Below are 21,645 nucleotides of genomic sequence, written 5' to 3'. Positions count from 1 at the left end.
TTTTTGAACTACTTTTGTCCATGATATATGATAAATAAAATACTGTCTCTGTATCAGTTACCTTTTTTAATTTCTCCATATCGTTTGGGTTTCTAATACAATGATGGGAATGGACCCCATTCCTAAGTCAAAGTATGATTAAAGTTCATGCAATTAGTATTTTCAATCTTGGATGTCAGCCAGCAGTGCTCTTCGCAGCACCCGCACTGTGCCCAGGAATGATTCCTTCTGCAGTTCATATGGAGTTACATGGATTGGTAACATATCTAAATATAATTGTAGATTCTTTTTATAAGACCCATTGTTCCAACTACTACTGGAACTGTCTGGGAATCTTTCTTCCACATTGCTCTCATTTCTACCTGCACATCTTGATATTTTATGACTTTGTGTCTCTCTGTACACAAGACGCTGTAGTCACTGGGTGTAGCAATTTCAGTGATCAGTGCTACTTTTGTCTTCTTTTCATGGACCACTATATTTGTTTTTTTCACATTTATCTTTTCAACTGTTGGTAATGGATTATCTCGTGTGATGTAGACTTCATTTTCTATGGTGTTGTGTGGTTCATGTTTCCAATGTTTTTCAGCCACTTCATTACCAAAATGTTTGCACAATCCCCAGTGCAACAGTCTTGCCACATTATTATACCTTTCAGTATACAGTCCTTCTGCCATTAGTATGTCACAACCAGCAACAAGGTGTGGACTCTTCCCAGTTCTGCTTTACAAAACCTACATTTGTATGTTTCTCCCACATGTTCACTGGACTTTGTAAACCAGTGAGTACATAGCCCACTATCTTGGGCCACCAATATTAATTTTTCATCTTTTGGTTTGAATTCTCCTCTCTGTAACCATTCCTGCATTTGTTCCTGATCAACATGTGGTTCTTCCAGAAGCTTTTTTTATACATGCAGTTATATTTATGCATTTTCCACATTTCTTGCCTTCCCATCTTGTCCTTCACCTAATACACTTTCTTTTGTTTTTTGGCACATTCACTTGCTGCCTTTTTTTTATCTACTTCTGGTTTGATTTCTATTCCTGCTTGATGCCGCTATACTTCTGGTAAATTAAGCAGAGAAGTCATCCTAAATTTATTCTCTTCATGTTTCAAAACGTTCACTACATTTGGATCTTGTGAGGTCAGCAGATATGTGTGGAGTCCCACAATTGCAGATCTATACATGTAGTCAGTTTCAAGGAGGCCCATCCCTCCTTCGGAATGGAAATATATAATCTAGGTATGGAATGATTTTTATAAATTATATGGTGAGCAGGAAGCATCTTTCTTGTTTTTCTGTCTAATCTATCCAACATGTTTTGGAGCCAGTCAGTCACTCCAAAACTGAACCTTTTTTAATTTCTTCAAGTCTTTTGAGTTTCGAATGACGGGAATGGACCCCATTCCTAAGTCAAAATACAATTAAAGTTCATGAAATTAGTATTGTTTCAATCTTTGATGTCAGCCAGAAGTGCTCTTGGCACCACCCGCAAAGTGTCCCATAATGACTCCTCCTGCAATTTGTACGGGGTTACATGTAGTGGTAACATATATAAATATGATTTTAGATTTTTTTTTTAGTAATGCCTATTGCGCCTAGTACTATTGGAACTGTCGGGGTATTTCATTGCTCTATCTTCTGCCTCTAGATCCTGATATTCTATGACTTTGTGCTCTATGTATGCAAGACACTGTAGTCACTGGGTGTGGTGATTTCAATTATCGATGCTACTTTTGCCTTCTTTTCATGGACCGCTATATCCAGTTTTCTAGCATCTATATTTTGAACTGTTGGTAATAGATTATCCCATGTGATCTAAACGTCATCATTTTCTATGATGCTTTGTGGCTCATGTTTCCAGTGTTTTTCAGCCACTTCCGTACCATAATGTTTGCACAACCTCCAGTGCAATGGTCTTGCCACATTATTATGCCTTTCAGTATACAGTCTTTCTTCAATTAGTATGCCACAGCTAGCAGTGAGGTGTACAACTGTTTCCAATTCTGCTTTACAAAACCTACATTTGTCTGTTTCTCCCACATGTTCATTGAGAGGATAACCTTTCACACTCCACACAGAGACAAGGGTGTTCATTCATAGTCCACACAGGGACAGAGAGTGCAGTCAAACTCCACACAGGGGCAAGGGAGTGCATTCACACTCCACACAGTGAGAGACAGTATATTCACACTCCACAGGGGGATGGAGAGTGCATTCACACTCCCCAAAGGGACATAGTATATTCACACTCTCCACAGAAGGAATAAAGCCAAAAACTCATCCAGAGAACCAAGTGCTGTTAGATAGCAGCACTGCTTAGTGTTGCACTCTGGAAATTATTATGTGCTATAATACACATTCTGGCTAGACCACCACTGACAGGCACTTACTGATTACAGTGCTGATTTGTGACTGTAATGGAAAATTAAGAGGATTATGGCTAACTTGTTACTTTTTGATACACTACAACCCCCCCCCCCGCCACACACACACACACACACACACACACACACACACACACACACAGTCATTTTCATGACAGACAATCCCCATATTGATCAATTACAGCCACTTTATTGAATATACACACTGCAAATATCTGGCTGTGTTAAAATAGCCACAGTAAAATGTCATGCAATATTTAGCGGACTCCACACAAATTCACACTACTTGTACAAAGCCAGAATAATGACTATTTAACTTTGTCACTGGCATCATTTGTTAAATATTTTCATCCACACAAAGTCCCTGTGGAATTTATCTTCTCAGCTCGCTGTTGCCAGAATAAAGTGTGCAACACACTGCATCCAGAAAAAAACGAAAAATTAGTGACAGGCAAAGGAACAAAATCAGTGACAGTTATTGCCTTTATATGGTTAGAAACTGACTAGAATATCAGGATTTGCATTGTCATGCATTTTTAAAGGCTGTTTCATAGCTTTTATTTAGCTGCATCAAATTTTTGTCACCATTATTTAGTGATTGCAATCCTCATTGATTTGCCAGCATAACTACAAATTTTATGAAGAACAGACCAAGTATGATGAAAAACAATCTGTGATACTTTGTAAGCATGGACAGTTAAGAGCATCTTTGCACACACACACACAGATGTGACCATCAGTTTTAGCCACTTGTATGATTGTGATTCTTCACTGCAAATCATTTGTTGTGAATCACATGAATGAAAAAACACATAAATAATTGCCACATAGGAATTTATTTTCTCAGGTTACTGCTCTCAGAATACAGCATGCAACGCCATCAATACCTATCAAACATCTTAGTTCAAGAATCAAGGAGGAAGCTAAATAGCTGGGTACATAGGACCAAAATCTTAGAGTATTTCCTTTATGTACTTAGAAAGTTGCTAGAATAACAGGCTTTGTATTAGTATGCATTTTCTGAATGCTGTTATGTCTGTCATCACTTAGTGCAAACATCACTGATTTGTCAGAACATCACACATTTTATAAAATAAAAAAAAAACAGATCACAGTACAGGGCAACATTCGGAACATGTTAGAGCCTCTGTACATCCCCACACACTTACAGAAGGAGCTGTAGTAAGGCGTGATCACCTTATTCTTAATATGTGGTAGATGTAGTGCTTGGTTGTTTAGAAAACAGCACAGCAAGCTTTTTTATTTATTTATTTAACATGTGTTTACTGGGAAAATCTGACTTGGACCAAAGCCAATTTTCAACAGAGGCCTGGGGAGAAATGCTCTAGACACATGTCTTTGAAATGTGGGAGGAAACGGGAGCACCCAGAGAAACCCACACAAACATAGAGGGGACATGCAAACTCCGCACAGAAGGCACTCTGGCCAAGAATTGAACCAGAGAACCTCTTGCTGTGAAGTGATAACGCTACCGCTGCACCACTGCGCTGTCTTCTGAAGACACTTTTTTTCCAGTTTACCTTGGACTCTGCACGTGCACAGACTTCCAGCTGTGGTAACATTAAAATACATTTTACAGAAAAAAAGCAATAAAGAAAAGACAATTTGTTTTCTTGTTTCTTCTTTTTTTACTGTGGGTGGGCTGCAGCAGCAAGTACCACAAGCTCTCTACAGTTCTGTGCCATTCAGTATTCGGTATCGTCTGGAAATTCCCTTGGCTGGGTAATGGACAAGTTCCACTTAGAATGCATGCTGTTGTACGTGGCCACATAAGCTTACTCATCCCCAGTGCTCACCAGCCCTTCGTTCTACTACTTTCACACTTTGGATGTCAATCCTTGCTGTCACCAGTAAAATGTTCCTGAACTCACATGCACTTTGGATTATTTTTTTCTGCATTTGCAAACTCAAGAGGTAAGGCAGAAGGGAGGCTTCTTATAAGACAAAAGGTAAATCTGTCTTGATCTCAAAAAGGTGCACCAGAGTTTCTCTTGAGACATTGCTTGAAGAACTGTCTGTAACATTGACATGTCTCATATTACTAGGTCTTTTTGGTCTGCAACCTCCCAGGCCTCTCTGGGTTAGAGAACATCTTTGATTAACATGATGTTGACTCTGTTCTGGTCCTATCTTTCTCTGAGGACACTAGAGTCTTGGTCTCTCCACCCAGCTGTTAATTTTAAGAGTGCAACCCTAGTTGGTGGTTGTTCTTTTTCACTTTCTGATGAGCTTTGTCTGAGATCCACCCAGTCTTGTTTTGGAGATTGACCCTTGAGTCTTCTGGTCATAGGTTAGCGGTACTTGGGATTGACATTTAATTTCTTAGGAATCTTTCATAACCTAAATAGACTGGTCTCCTCTTGTCGATGAGGAGGCACAAGGTGAGGCTACTCTAGAGTCTACAGTTCAAGCATGAAACTGTGAGTGTTTATGTGACTCCTCCCAAGTGCTACAACAGGTGCAGGATTTTACCCTTCGCAATCTTAGTTGGATGCCAACTGTAGGCACACACAAGCCTCATCTGTTTGGTTCCACATAGTTGCCAATCTTGTCCTCATGCTTGCAAGACCCATTGGTTTATCCAGCTTTCAGAGCTTTTAGAGGGGTGTGTATGTTCCTCCTTAGTCAGCTTTCCAAGCTGCTGTCTTGGGGAGGCCTTAGTTTCAGAGACAAAGAATCCTAGAATAGGGAGATCATGGGTTGCATAAGACATTGTTTGTCCTTGGCCTGTGGCTTTTTCCTGTCTGTATTTTTTGGGCTTCCTGGTCATTCCTCTCTTAGCCTTTGATGAAATCTTGAAATCCTGGAGATTACCTCACTCTACTGTTTTCAGCACCATGATGAGTCACTTCTGTAACATCCTTTAAAGACTAGAATGGTACATTATCAAAACACCTCAAGCCTTGACTCTGCATAGTTTTGTCAAATTTTCAGTGTTTCTAATGACCTCACTCTATTTTATTTAATCTGGCAAACAGGGCTGCCTGAGAAGATGGCAAGGAATGTAAAAATGTATCCTTCTGCCCTGCTGAAGCTCAGGACCTTTAACTATGCATGTCACTTGTTCAGGTTCCAGACTCCCTTGTTGGAGACAGTTTTGAATTTGTTAAAGGCCACCATGAGTTTGGGATCACAGACTGTTGCCTTCATCCTGATCAGTGCCATGCTGGTACAGCCCTACATTAGTCATTGTCTGGTGTCTATGGTGGATTCCTTGGTGAGGGCAGTGGATACAGGTGCACCTTGGCTGTATAACATTGTTCCTACTCGGACACTACTTGGACAGTTCCCTGAAGGGCAAGGGCTTCAGTCCTTGTTCACAGCTTCTTAGTTGTTGGCATGCCCAGTGCATTTTTTTATGTTTGTTTCATCTCCTACTGAGTTTTTGCTATTCCAGAAGAAGAACACGGCCCCACAGGCACAATAAGCACTGAGACTGCCATTTTATTCTTCTCCCCTTCTGAGGAATAGCTGATTTTAAGAATCCTTGAACAAATCCCCCTTACTGGTCCAGAATTATGGGGATGATGGCAGCTGTCATGATTCTACCATCGAGGGAGCCAATGTTTGATATTTGGCAGAGAGAGAGAGCACCCTCCACTGTGTCATTCCCCTTTTTTGTTTTTGTTCTGCCCTGTCCTTTGTGGGGTACTTGGGGAGATGGGCTGCAGAGATAGCCCAGACTGCATTACCCAGGCCCCTCTTCTTGGAAGAGGGGTTGGGTTTTCCTTTTTTTAAGCCAGTAGCTGCTACTTAATCCATTGATCTGAGCCTTGGGTTCCTTTCTGTCCTCTGGGATGCATACCCCCCTTCCCTGAAGTGGATGTGGGACAGATTTCCCCTCCCATTTTCAGGATGAGCTGATACTTCAGATGATGATTGCGACCTTCAAGCTCCTTAGCCTCAGATCCATTTCAATTAGTAGCCATTGAGGCTGAAGGCTTTTAGGATGAGGACCCATTTGTGACCTATTAGGGCCTGCTTAAAATTCCTGGGGTTTGGGGCTATTTCCCTTTGGATCCCTTTGAATTCCCAGGTAGCACTCCTTTGCAAGACCTTGTCTTATTGCAGGGTCCATCCTGGCTGCCTTCCAGGGGGCCAAACAGTCTAGGCATGTATGCTTTGTTACCTGTGCCAGCGGCCCAGTCTTTGTGGTGTGTCAGCTATCCCAGTCCATATCTCAGATGGGGTGGCAGTATAGGCACCATTATTCTGGGTTGGCTTTGTTGTTGGGATAGTTCCCTCATTCAGGCTTGTCATCCTGTGTTACAGATGAGTAGAAGCTGCTGAAGAGGTTGATGTCTAGATTTAGCAAGAGTTCTGCTGTATTTAGGATGGGTTTCCCCTACCGCAGTGCTTCACTTCCTTGTCATTTTGGCTAGTGCAATTGAAGTTTGTCTTTTGGTAATGTACAGCATTTTAAGGGTGCAATCTTAGTGGCTTCTTTTATTGGGTGCCCTAGTTCTTCAGGGTCTACAGGGGTGGTGCCCTCTTTACTCCCTTGGGTGAACACTCTTTCCACTTCTGCGAGAAGATGGACTCTCTGATCAGCACCCCTTTCATCTGATTTCTTGCTTGGGGTTAGGAGACCATAGGAGTGGTGAAAACACTCACTCCTGTGAATGATGCTGTTTTCTAGGGGCAGTAGAGTCTCTCAGAATTAACTGGTTCTGTGTTGGATGGATCTACAGTTTGTCTACAGTTTCCTTCAGTTTTTGTGATAGAGGAAGGAAGAGAGTTTTTTTATACCTTTGTGCACTGTGTCTGATATCTTGAACTTGAATCTGATCTCCTTTTTAGGGATAGCTGTGTTGGTTTGCCTTGGTTGCCACTGTACTTCAAGTTTGCTGTGTTCCCTTCCCATGCAACTATTTCTGATCATAGGTATGGAGTTGTGTCTTATGTCTAGGTGCACCTTCTTGCTGTTCTTTATCTCCTTCCACACTGACATTTTTTTCTGCTCAAGACTCATCCCAGTCATTAGACCCATCAGTAAGGGTCCTTAGTGTTAGATAACACAAAATCCATCTGTGATCTGTTAGAAATTCTTGGGTTTTGGATTTTTATGTATGGCAGGGAGATGTTTGTTTGCATATAGGACAGTTTTAGGTTCATAGGTAAATACTAGATAATCAGTCTGAAAAGTATTACATAAGTAGCCAATAACCAGACTGTGACCAAAGGTGGCACTCAAAGCTGTACCTTGTGTGAGGCAAATATCTTAACCATTATGACAACTGGAAATTTTTCATTGTTGTTGATTTGCAGGTCTGTACTCAGAAGTGGCAAGGGGGCATACCTGTCAGCCTCTTAGAGCAAGAAATCTGGACAAAATCATAAATAATGGTAGGACAAAGGCCCAAAAATACAGACAATTTTTAAATATTGCTCTTACAAAGCTAGCAAGTTAATGGATTAACAGGTTTTGTGTTAGCATTAATTTTCTGAAGGGTATGAAGTCTAAAACTTAAATGGCTGCCATTATTTTCTGACTTCAGTTTTTAATAACTTGCTAATGATTTGCCAGAAAAAAAACACAATTTTATGAAAAATGGACCAATTATATAAGGCAGAAATCTGGACATTCTGCAAACATCTGTACCGTTGAGAGGTATGCAAGGGGGCATACTTGCAGACAAAGGGACAAGTATTTTTATGTAGTTAACCTGAGGTATCATGACATGCATCATCAAGGGTGCATGTCGTTCTCAGCATGGAAATTTACCAACTAAAAGCTGGCAAAATGGCAGAGAAGCTAAAGTCATTCATAGGGCCTATGAAGAAGGATTCTTATAGGTCATTTGATAAGGTAAAAACATATCTGTTACTCTCATAGAACATGCCAGTAGGACAGTATACATACACAATTATCTAGTCTCTGAACTGTTGGCTGTCTAGATTTTTGAATGGTCATTGCATGTTTCTGTGTAGGTTTTTATTAGTCTGGAAATGCTCTTATAATGCTAATTGTGTGAAGTTTTCAAAACCCTTTATTAAAAACTGTTGAAAAAAAGTATAAATACAGAATTTGAACGGCAGTATAGTGTAATACTTTATTCGCATACAAATGAAAATGAAGCATGATCACTGTTGCAGAGCTCATTTTCTCTCCGACAGCCTATTACCTAAATGAACGTCCAGATTCTCTGTTGCATCTTTACATGTTATAGTGATGAGCAGTGAAGCAAAAAACATTATTAATTTAAGCAGAATGTTTAGGCAGTTAATTAAACAAGAAGAAAGAGGAGCCAGCAAGCTTTCTGAGAACAACGTTTTTTCTGTGCCTGTGACCTTGGATATAGAGGAAGAGAGACTGTGGAGCTCATATGAGATAGAAATTGTTCCATATATTTTTAGTTGTTTGTTTGAGTCTGAGGCTCTAATATCACCTGCATTTTGTATTTTAGATATGCTACTTTGTAATATAACCTGCATTTTGTATTTTAGATATGCTACTTTGTAATAAAACCTGCATTTTGTATTTTAGATATGTTTAACCAGGTTGTAAAACCCATTTATGTTTTAAAGTTTAACTTCTGACACCTTTTGAAGTCTGTTTTATGTATGTGGCTTGAAATAATTAATATTTTTACTTGGTTTTGTTTGTAATACTGCAGCTTTTCTAGCAATTACTCATGTAATTGCTTTTCAGTTTTGGAATCTAGTGATGTCAATGAGCAGGTTGATTTCTCAAACTTCCCAGCATTTCTAATTTGTTGTGCCATTTAATCAGTAAGTGAATATCAGGTGAAATACACCATTCTGAAGTTATTTACAATGTGGAACAGAACAAACTTGAAAAATTGTACCTTAGTACTGTATTCCTCACAAAAGTGCTATGAAATATAACAATGTGATTTGTTGTAGTTTTAATTTTGTAGATTCTGATATATAACAAACTGCATAAGCATATTATTGAAAACTAAAGAAAATTGAATGTAGAAACTTTTTAAAGGTATATTTACTTGTTTTGTTAAAATTGTTTTCCTTGTTATATTTAAGGTATCTTTTTGTACTACAGCTTCGGCAAGACATCCTTTTGGGAAAGTAAGTATTTGCATTTTACTAATTAATATTGCAGTGCATTTAATTTGTTTAAAGAAACAGAGCTTTCTTGATTTTTTGTAACATTTAGTTTCACTGATAAATGTGAAACTTAACACTTTTTAAAATTGTTACATCACATTTGATGCCCTTCTGTTCACTTGCTGCAGCATTCTTAACCTGGGAGATCTCCCGCCTGAAGGCGACCCAATGTCGGCAAGTATACAGAAGTCTTATACTAATGTAGGGTACATGGGACGTCGCACATAGGCTGCTGTCAGACCTAGGCCATAAAAGCGGTGTACTGACGTACTACCCTCAGAACTTTCCTGCTGCCAGTCAGAACTCCATTCCAACCATTGGTCTGATCATTTCAATGTTTACAACTTCAGCTTTTTGCCAGATAAGTGCCCCATTGGGGAATATCTTCTCTTACTGCTGTTTTGGTTATGTCATCCAGGAAGAGCAAGTGCCCGTGTGAAGACAAATTCTACATCAGGACAGCCATTCTCAGTTTCTCTTTTGGAAGAAGTATGTTTTACCTTCTGCTCATTTCCCCTATGGTATGAAAGTAGATTTTAAGTAAATGTTATTGTAGGAGGTCCTATCACACATGAAATAGTCCAGGTAAAGGTAGAATACATTGCAGTTTGTAGTTCTTTCATTAGACTTTGTGTATGCTAGCACTGTCTGCAACTGTTTTATGGTGCATAGAAAATGCAGATGCATATGTTAGAATTCATATCTTTACCCTCTTCACAATTTGCACACTATTTGTCTTTATGAAAGTGTGTCTAACTCATGAATTTTCCTTCAACAATCAGTGGCACACCACTACTTTTTTTCCTCTGTCATTCTTTGAAATCCAGTTTAGAAGCTACTTCTGACTTGGATACAGAAGCTTGCACCAGTATCTTTATGGTTTATCAAGTACTTGAGTCTTTCTCTTTGAATAAGTCATTTAACTTCATTCCTGCAAAAATACCTCAGAGGTCCACTCAGTTAAAAAAAAACAAATCACATTTTTTTCTTAAAATTTTTCAGTGAAGCCATTGAATAGTAGGGAGTTTGGAAACATATACAGCATTTACAGGAGTAAAACTGTTCTGTAACAGAATAGTTTGCAATAGTGTTTTGAAATTCCTTGTTGTCCTGTTTTTCCCACTTCTGATGTGTAAGGTAATATGTTTTGGGCTGCATGTAACGGTATGTTCTTAAATGATGCAAAATCCTATTCATGTTCAACATTTTGTGCCTAAAGAACTGTTTCTGTGAGTTTGCTGTAGATTTCCTATGTGACATAAGCTCCTGGCTAACTGCGGCTAAACTGTAAGGCCCAAAATGTTTCCATGTGCATACCGATGGTCCGGTGATGGACTATTTATTAATTTCATTCTACCTGATTGGAGAATTATTGAAAGAGAATATAGTTTATTTTGTTGTTTTTTTTAACCTGTGTTGTTTGTCATGGTAAAACTGACAAAGAGCAGGAGAATCAGTACTTGTTTTTGCTTTGCTACTAATCCTCAGTAGTTCAAGACCTAAGAAAGAAAGCGAGAGAATTGTTACCTTTTGTGTTTGAGGAGGAGAGCGAGCTACCATTCCTCACTAGTGCAGGACCAAATAAGGAGAGCAGTATAAACTGTTGTATCCTTTCATTAATACAGAATGTCAGAGAAAGAAAAGTGTTGTCAGTTTTCTCTTACCTCCATTATTTGCTGCTGAGAAACTTGAGAAGTGTTGCATATTTGTTTTACACTTTACAGCTTACCAGAACGAGAACTGCTCTGGATTCAGGAATATTGACCTATGAGAAACTGCAGAAAGTTGTTCGTATGTTCATATGTTCTTACTAAGCTTATGGGCAAAACAGACCATCAAGAAGCCCAGCTACCATCACCCAGTAATGGTCGGATACTGACACTGTCCTCCAATTAAGTAGACTTTCTCCACACATCTGTGATGAAAATTTGGGATCATTCATCCAGTTGTGATTTGTTTTAAAGGTTGATAGGGAAATACTCTGCTTGATAGGTTAAGGGTAGCCTGTTCCTGAAAGGAGGGATATGTTGGGTTAGGTAGTTGCCACTCCATCTGGTACTGCTGAAATGATAGTGTAGGTGTAGGTGTCTAGAATTGGTGTTTTGTTTTACCACTTTTTCTGTTTAGGTGATGTAGTTCAAAGAGTCCTGGGATGGTCATAGTGTGGAAAGCTAAGCAGACATTACCTGTCATGAAGCAATATGACATGCAGAAGAGAGAGGTATCTTTTAGTCTGTCAGAGTATCTAATGGTACTAAGACCTGAGATAATTTTGGTAATATTGAGGTAAGGTCTCTCAAGCTGGTTTAGGTGCTTGGCAAGGTATGTACTAGGAAGTGCATTATATTCAGTGATGGACCTAATAAGGGATGAAAAAAGGGTGACTATTTTATTTTTTGAATTTGACTGCTGGGGTGGAGCACTAATTAAATGACCAAATTGTAGACTCAGTCAAGTTATATGCACAGTAACAGAGTAGCATACATTTACATAGTGGCTAATATATGTGAAGCTTTCAGTCAGTCAGTGAAGATTCAAAAGCAAGCATAATATAAATGTACATAACAAAGGTACAATAAAAGGGAAATTAGCACAGGCAAGCCAAAAGTTGAAGAAAAAGGTGAGAAGGTGGAAGAGAGGAAATTAAGGGGAAAGGTGTGAAGGCGGAAATGAGGTAGTTAGAACAGGCTTGATTATGTAGAGCATGTTAATGTACAGTAGATCTCATCTGTAAATTAGTAAGTGCCTAACTGCAGAGAGAGCATGTTGTCTAAGTGGAGTCATGACAAAGCAGTTTGCTGTTATCTAACCAACTAGGCACACACACACAGTAGAGAATGTGTGAGTAAGAAGAGAAATGGTAAGAGGGAATCTATTTGGGGGTCTTCCTCTGTGGAAGGTGCTGTATTATGTGACATGCCCTTTAGTCAGGCATTTGTGTTCTTACTGCTTTTTTAGGTAGTGCTTGAATTGGTTCTAAAGATAGGTAAACTTGATTCTGCAGTTTGCTTGTCATAGCTTGGGGGCAAGGATTAAAAATCTATGACTAGCAGAATGTACCTTGAAAGCATGGAGCTTGTCAAGACAAGGCAATGCTGGCTTGGATCCCGAAGCTATAGCTTGGAGTTTTTGCTTTTTTTCTGATTGTTTTTTTTTTGGGGGGGGGGGGGGGTGAAGTTGTTGAAGTACTATGAAAAGACTGGTATCCATTCCAGGGGGAGTATAAACTGAACTGGAATGTTTTCTTGGAGAAGGTTTGAATGGGAGTTGAGTCTCTGGCAGATGCAGAGCAAGCAAGAATAGTCCATTCTCAAGTTGTGCAAGAAGGATGCATTTATCTGTGACCACTCTTGCCGGTGCAGATAGAAACAAAGAGGTTTTATTGGCCCAGAAAGAAGGTAGTCTGTCTCTGGACTCAAAGCTTTTCAGCATGTTCTTGGAAGGTAAAGCATGGTCTAGTCATGTACCTGGATATCTTATGGGTTTGGTAGATTCAGTGGAGTTATTTTCACAGTTTGTTATGTGAAGAGGTTGGGGGGATTGGCTATTCATTTCACATGCCAAACAGCAAAGATTTGGATTTTTATGGTTAAGCAATTTTTTTTTTTTTTGGAAATTGAGCCAGCTGTGTAATTGGATGGATTTTTGAAAAGGATTTCATCTATAGATGACTGCATCACTGGCACATAGAAGTAGTGGATGTTGGTATAGGTCTAGTGGGAGTTTATTGATGAAGACTGAGAACAGAAGTGGGGCAAGAATCGAGCCTTGTGGAACTCCTGAATTGAGTGTAGGCAATGTCAGGTAGAGTACACCCTACCTTTACTCCGAAGAATCTGTTGGACAGGAAGTTTGTGAACCAGTTTATGGATTCAGGGCTCATCCCAATGTTTTGAAGATAGAGAAGTAGGATTGAGTGCTCAACCATATCAAATGTGTGAGTTCTCAATAAACAAGTCAGATTCCCTTTAACCATACTGGATAACATTTATTTGCGTTTGATTACTGGGATAGTCCATCTGGGGCATATGCCCCTTTACAACAGGGGCCCTGGGAGAAAAGCTTCAACAACAGTAAAAATGTACAGAGAAACACCACTACAATAATGAGTAACTGGCGTTTATCTTTAGAATGAAAAGTTCTAGTTGGAGAATAGTAGGTAATAAAACTATCTGGAGGTGTACAGTTTTCTGGACTAAAAATAATGTGTGTCATACTCATAATTTGTAGCTTTGGTAATATGACAGGTCTGTACAGATTAAGTGTTTCAGAGCCTGGCAGTGGAGAGTTGTGTGTGGGAGATTTGCTGTAAATGTGGCCCCTTTTATTGTAACATTGTTGTAGTTTACACCGATTTACAATAGAAGCAGCACAGAGGAGTGTGGAGAGAAGGTAGGTTTGGGGTATGTGTTTTCTAGCATTGTCAGTCATTTCATTTTTAATCCATTATATGGGACCAACTTTTTGATGAGCTTTTTTGATTGCTTGTTTTATCTGGTGATGGATTTTCATATTTTCAAATATGCAAATGCCAAATAGTTATGAGTACATTACAGGTTTTATTTTTGTGTTGTTGGATGAGGTTATGATAAATATAGCTTAGACTGAGGGTTGGTTTGGAGCAAATTAAATTAGTTTGCATTGATTAGAGTTTTGCTCAGCCATGACTCTGTATATTTTTGTATCAGTTCTGGATTTACCAAAGGAAACTGCACTGCATTTCTTGGTGTTGAGGGAAGCAGTGAATAAGAGCAAATGAATACACAGCATATCTGTACCTCCCCAAAACATTCAACGTAATCCCACACTCAGGCACCATAGATAACATCTCCCATGTGAATGTAAATCCCTGGGTAACTCACTGAAGAGCAAATTGGCTCACAGGTAGAACCCATGTAATTAGGGTAGATAGCTCAACCTTCTCCAAAAGACCTGCCACTTCCATTGTACCACAAGGTTCAGTCCTTGGGACATTTCTGTTTGACATCAACTTCTCTGAAGTCAAAGCAAATATTAAGGGTTTATGTATGTTTGACCAAGTGAGCAGCCAACTATAAACTTTGGTGCCATCATAAACTCCAAAGAGGACAACAAAATCCTCCAAGATAGTCTTTCTTACACAGATAGCTGATGTCAAAACTGTAGACTAAAACTAAATGTCAAAAGTGTATAACTGTTTCCTTTGGCAAGTATTTCTTCCCTTGTAACTATCACATGGACAGCACACCCCTGAAAGTAGATCCCATAATCAGGGATCTGGGAACCTCTGTCATCAATGAACTGCCATTTGATCACCATGTATCCACTATTATAAAGAAGCCTTTTTTCATCACACAGTTTATGTATAAAGGTATTATGTCAGGTCCAGGGACATAAACATTCCACAGTACTTGTCTCTAATTAGCCAAATCATTGAATATAATGCCCCATTTGGTGTGTACTTTTCCAAACACTTGTCAAAATGGGAGTGAACACCATGCTTTCTCACAAAAAAAAAACTTTAAGAAAAATACTGTTAATTGGACCACCTGTAGGGACATGGAAGTGTTTATCTCACAGCTCTGAATAGGACCAGAGATGGCATGACTGGACAAAACATTTGTTCATTAGCTCAGTAAAAAGGGGGGAAGCCCCAGGCACTGCCATAAATATCAGCAAAACTTTAGATATACATCTTATTACATCTGTGCTAACCTCCTGCCTCAAACTTCAAAGGGAAATAGTGTGAGAACCTAGACTCAGGTGACTAGATGAGGTCATTCTGCCTGCTATCTTGAAAATTTTAGATATTGCAAAGAGAAATCTCTCAGTATTGAGTATTCTGTCTTGGGCCTGACAAAAAATCAAATCTCACATTGTGTGTATCTGCTACTTGGAGCAGGGACACGAAGCACTGGTTTCACAGAGAGAGTGCTGGAGGACTTGGCTTGGACACTCAACTGAGGAGTAAACCCTGTAGCTGTGCTAGTGGAGATCCTTACTGGGGCCCTGGAGGAAGACAGATATAAAGAACCCCAGACCTCGGGCTGACTGCACTCCTTATGTGTTCTTAAGGAGAATTGTACTTTTTGCAGAGATCTGCATCTGGAAATACTGAGCATATTCATTTGTATTCCAAGTGAGCATCTCTCTCCAGTCTCATTGGTGAGGATTTAGATTTCTTGATTACTGGCCTAGTGTGGGAATGCCACATATTGCTGAGCAGTGGTGTGGATATTGAGTTTTTGTAGCCTGTAAGCAGTTTTCACTAAAGGTGTGCATTCTCTCAGCAGCCACAAGGTAGACATTCAGAGTGTCATATCGTAACAGTTTTATTCATTTAATATATATATATTTTTTGTTAGTTTTGTTTAGTCAGGGAGAGCAGACAAAAACGTCAGCAGAGGATTATGGCAAGCCGACAAAGGACCAGTTGGCCAAGGTGTGCAAAGCGAAAATACTGGTATATGCTGACTTGATTAAAGAGGACATTATTTCATCATTAGTTGCAGCTCAGACCAGCAACCAGGAGGATAACCAGTCTTGTGACAGGAATTTGCAGCCCTCAGAAATGAGACAGTTCACCTTTTCCTCAAAGGACTTAAAGATCCGTCCGGAGTTAGAGAGACTTGAACTGGACTCCAAATGTTTGGAATTAGAATCAGCAAAGAGACTGCTGCAGCATTTGGAGGCTGAAGAAAATGAGAAGCAGAGTCAACATGAGAGGGAGGTGCTGGCATGGAGGTAATGGGGAAGGGAATAACTGAACCCCAGAAGCAATAAAGGTCAGTAAATTTCTTCCACAATTTACAGAGGGGGGTAATTTTGATAGTTTTATCCGTGTATTTGAAAGAGTATGTAAACAGAATATTGTTGACCAAGGGCTCTGGGTATGGTTCCTGGCTCCTTTACTCCATGGTAAAGCTGTAACTGCTGCTTCTAAATTGTCTGCCATTGATTGCTTAAACTATGAGAAAATCAAGAAATGTTTACTTGAATGCTTTAAGTTAACACCTGAAGCTTAAGGAAGAAAGTTTGTGAGCGCAGACACAAGACAGATGAAATTGTATGTGATTATATTGTTGAACTAAATACTTAATGTTATGTTGTCCCATCTTACCTTCATTCTTACTAGCTAGTTGAGTTTGGAACCGAGCAGTGGTTCCGACTCTTCCTATTACTAAAGCTCGAGAACTTCCACTGGTTTGAGGCTACACCCTATCCCATCATGTTTAGGGAAGATAACCCAGATCTCGTTTGCTGCTAAACTAGATAGGGTACCTCTCACTAGACTCAGGCTAAGTGAAAATAGTTTTCAATATTATTCTGTTTTTTCATAATATTTTTGGATAAATGTTGTTGTTGTAGTTATTTACTGTGTTTTAGGTTTCACCTTGTGGTAAATTACTAGTTTTTCACTTGTTGCATTTGTTTGTGGTTGGCCGTCGCTTTCGTCAGGCCTACAGCTCCTTCCCTATCTCATTTTCTCAAAAACTTTCTATTATCTTTAACGCACCCGTTTAAGTTAGAGAATTGGCCTTTTCTTTCCTTGCCCATTTAAATTAGAGGGCTCCCCTTTCTACTTCCTTCCCCTTCCTAAAGAAGTTTCGTCATTTAAATTAGAGATCCATAATCTGAACAACCACAAACCAACTGCGAGTAAAGACCACTGAGAGGCAAACGAGTGAACTCCACACTTTTAATATGAAAAAAATAAAAATATATAAAACAAACAATAATTGTGAAGCGCCTTTCGTCTGGCTTAGTAGCCAGACTTCATCAGACAAACCACAGATAAAATTCATGCCTTATATAGTGAATGATACACCCTCCCGTCTGTTTAATTACAAGTTAATTACTTAATTGATCAACTCAAAGGTCACACCAAACCAACTTTCTTCTGTTTTCTTCTTTCTTTTTCTTCATACGAAAACATCCTACCAATTCTTGCATGAGCAACTACATATAATTAAAACCTTTATATCCAACAATAAACATGTCTGCAGTATGAAATAAATTCGAAAAATTATGTTTGCTAAAAAATTTATATAAAAAGTTATTGTCTACACAAGTGTATGTGTACATTCTTCGTAATATACATAAAATCTACTCTTGTCAATTTCTTTTATTACTAAATGTAGCTCAAAGGGGCCGTCTCATCTAGACACACTTCTTAGTTTTAAAATACAAGTTATAGATGCTACTTCATTTAGACCTGCTTGCATCCAAACAGAGCTGCCATAACAGTTCATGTTTTTTCAATACTAACTGGTAGGGGCCCCCTCTAGTGTCAGGTACAAGTTGTCCGATAATTCTAAATAGAAAGGTATGATCAGGATACCTAGCACAATGCCTAGCTAAGGCATTCTGCACTTTCCCTTTATTAATGTTGTATATGTGCTCATACACCCTTTCTCTGAGCTTTCTGTCGGTTTTACTGACCTAGAATGCTGGACAAGTTTGGCACTGAGCTAAATACACTACGGATTTTGAGTTGCAGTTAAACCTTCCCTCAATCCTGTAGGTCCTTTCCCTCACTGAAAAAGTGGTCCCAGGGGCCATAACACATTGATCACATTCTCAAATATAACCTTCTAGCTGACTGTCAACATGGTTTTAGATCATTCCACAGTACCACCACTGCTCTCCTATCCTTTGCAGACTGCATTAATAAACATCGCAACAATAACATGCTCTCCTCTGCTCTGTTCATTGACCTCTCTAAAGCTTTTGATATGGTCAACCATCAAATACTACTCAACATACTCAACTCATTCTCACTTGATACACAGGCATTACAATGGTTCAAATCCTATATGCACAATAGACAGCAGGCTGTCCTTTGGGATAATAACCTATCCAAACAGCTCCCTATTACCCTTGATGTCCCTCAGGGCTCTATCCTGGGACCTCTACTCTTCTTCATATTCATTAACAACCTTTCTACTAATTTACCTCTACCTACCAGCATACAATACGCAGATGACTCCACTTTGATTTGTAAAGCATCCACTTCATCTGAACTCCAGTCCATCACCCAAACAGTATTTAACCAAGTAGAAAACTGGTTCCAACATCGTCGCCTCCTCCTTAATGCCAAAAAAACCAAACTGTTACTATTTACTCCAACTATTAAATCCACCCCAATAGATTTCTCTATTACACCCATCGATGGTACAATCATAGCTCCTGACCCAACTACAAAACTCTTAGGTGTATTGATTGACCACAGCCTCAACTTTGACTCACATATTAATGCCACTATTAAAACTGTAAACAGAAAACTTGGATCCTTATATAGGATAAAACCTTTTCTCACCCCAGAAGCCAGAACTACTATTGCCCAGACCCATCTGATCTCCACCCTCTTCTATGCCTCACCAGTTTATACTAATCTTTCCAAAAGCAACCTAAACAAATTGTCCACTTCTTATAACAATATTTCCAGGTTTGCTACTGGGTCCTCATTTAGAACTCATCACTGTCTAAATCTCAGACTTGTAGGATGGCTTGAATTAAATAACCAGCTAGAATTTCAACAACTCTCCATTACCCATAAAATTCTGTACCAGCCTAGTAATACTCCTATTCTCAGTAGCATCATCTCCCCCTACACAAACCTTACTAACCTTCGCTCAGCAAATAAACTACTGGTTACCATCCAGAAATCCCACAACAAGGCTGGTGATTCTCTTTTCTCTAATACAGTGGGGAAGATTTGGAACAAGCTTCCCACTAAACTTACATCTCTCTCATCATTACCACTCTTTAAAAAGCAACTAAAGATTCAACTAAAAACACAACGGCTTTGTCCTTGTACTAACCCTGACTAACCCCCCCCAATACAACATTATTCTATAACTCTCCTCCAATAACCCATGTTGCAGTATTAGCAATTTCATCCCTCACCCCCTTCTTAGTATCTTATTTCCCAAGATGCTATCACTGAGTATGCTACTAACAACCTTTGCCTTCTTCAGTGAGCTCTTATCTTTCCACCTTGTATATTAACCAATCTATTTCTTTCACTATGACTGTAATTACTTCTTCATGTACGTACATTCAATAATTCTCTCACTTCTCAGTGTTATACACTTTTTCATAACCAATTTGCATCTTTATAAAGGCACATTCATAACCAATATACTAATGTTGAATATCTATCTCTTTCCCTTGGTAATAATACTTTACTTTATTAAACTCAGTAGTCACAATCTGTATATTTTTAGTACTGTATAACTCAAGTTGATGAAGAAATTCTTCAAGTATATGTACTTTATATATTGCATGGACTTTTGTTTGTTTGTCTTGATTTATTTAGTTTAAAGTGGAGCTTATCTCCCCGGGCCTCTACTGAAAATGGATATGTATCCAGTTAGACTAGCCCGGTCAACAAATGTAAAATAAAATAAAATAAATAAATAACTTTACAAAAAATTGCATGAATCACATTTAAACATACCTGACATTTTGTATGCTTTGTGCATGTGCCCCTCCCATATAGCTTTCATATTCCTATCTCTCTTGAATATCAAGGTTGGTTTGACACCAACTTTTTCTTCAAGTGTCTTGTCAGTGAGTAGGAGGTTCCAGTTCCTAAATTATTCTGTGTAATAGCATCATACCCCATTCCCATGGTGTCTGAAGTAGTTTATATAACCATTTTCATCTTTTATACTGAACTTCATGTAAAAGTTCCAAAATTAAAGTTTCAGGACATCCTCTGTGGAGAAATATGTTTTTCAAAAATTCACATTCTATGGCCCCTGGGACCACTTTTTCGGTGAGGGATAGGACCTACAGGATTGATGGAAGGTTTAACTATAACTCAAAATCTGTAGTGTATTTAGCTTAGTGCCAAATTTGTCCAGCATTCTATGCCAGTAAAACCAACAGAAAGCTCAGAGAAAGGGTGTATGAGCACATATACAACATTAATAAAGGGAAAGTGCAGAATGCCTTAGCTAGGCATTGTGCTAGGTATCCTGATCATACCTTTCTATTTAGAATTATCGGACAACTTGTACCTGACACTAGAGGGGGCCCCTACCAGTTAGTATTGAAAAAACATGAACTGTTATGTCAGCTCTGTTTAGATGCAAGCAGGTCTAAATGAAGTAGCATCTATAACTTATATTTTAAAACTAAGAAGTGTGTCTAGATGAGACGGCCCCTTTGAGCTACATTTAGTAATAAAAGAAATTGACAAGAGTAGATTTTATGTATATTACGAAGGATGTACACATACACTTGTGTAGACAATAACTTTTTATATAAATGTTTTAGCAAACATAATTTTTTGAATTTATTTCATACTGCAGACATTATGTTTATTGTTGGATGTAAAGGTTTTAATTATATGTAGTTGCTTATGCAAGAATTGGTAGGATGTTTTCGTATGAAGAAAAAGAAAGAAGACAAAAGTTGGTTTGGTGTGACCATTGAGTTGATCAATTAAGTAATTAACTTGTAATTAAACAGAAGGGAGGGTGCATCATTCACTATATAAGGCATGAATTTTATCTGTGGTTTGTCTGATGAAGTCTGGCTACTAAGCCGGACGAAAAGTATTTTGTTTTATATATATATTTTTTTTTTTTTCAAATTAAAAGTGTGGAGTTCAGTTGTTTGTCTCTGTTGTCTTTGTTCACATTTAAATTGGAGATGTCTCCTCTGGCTAGAGAGGCCATCGTTTTAGTTAGAGACCATTCCTCTAGCCTTTTTCTCTTCCCTGCATGGCTGTTCAAAAAAAAAAAAAGTAAAGTAGAATATATATATATATATATATATATATATATATATGTGTGTGTGTGTATATATATATATATATATATGTATATATATATATATATATATATATATATATATATATTTTTTTTTTTTTTTTTTTTTTCAGTTACTCTTTACTAGGTGGTGTGTTTGATAGTTTTGATAATTAAGCTGCTTATTATTAATCTATTTTCCTAGGCAGTGTTTGTTGTTATTGTTGCTTGCCATTATGTTCAAGGAAGAAAAAGAACTGTAGCAGTCAGGCTTCAAAAAGTGTGATTCCTATTCACAAAAAATGTCATTAACCGACGGGCATATTAGTTGTGTCTGCTGTTTGGGTGTAGTACACCTTCAAGACTCATGCTCCATTTGTCATGGTTTTAGTTCCAAGGTCCTGCA

General features: G+C 38.5%; 1 protein-coding gene across 1 annotated transcript in view; it reads left to right on the top strand.

The window, feature by feature from the left end:
* The window catches only part of LOC122796516 (band 4.1-like protein 4B), a 2,320,263-nt gene that overhangs the window by 1,449,104 nt on the left and 849,514 nt on the right, over nucleotides 1-21,645 (top strand). Inside the window, exon 5 of the mRNA XM_044065074.1 lies at nucleotides 9,415-9,459. Within this exon, the coding sequence (XP_043921009.1) occupies nucleotides 9,415-9,459 (45 nt within the window). The remainder of the gene's footprint in view (nucleotides 1-9,414; nucleotides 9,460-21,645) is intronic.

The sequence above is a fragment of the Protopterus annectens genome, chromosome 3.part0, assembly GCF_019279795.1.
Source record: "Protopterus annectens isolate FY-2018-M chromosome 3.part0, PAN1.0, whole genome shotgun sequence".
Classification (NCBI taxonomy): domain Eukaryota; kingdom Metazoa; phylum Chordata; order Ceratodontiformes; family Protopteridae; genus Protopterus; species Protopterus annectens.
Note: the sequence above shows the minus strand (reverse complement) of the source record. Positions and strands in the feature narration are given on the sequence as shown.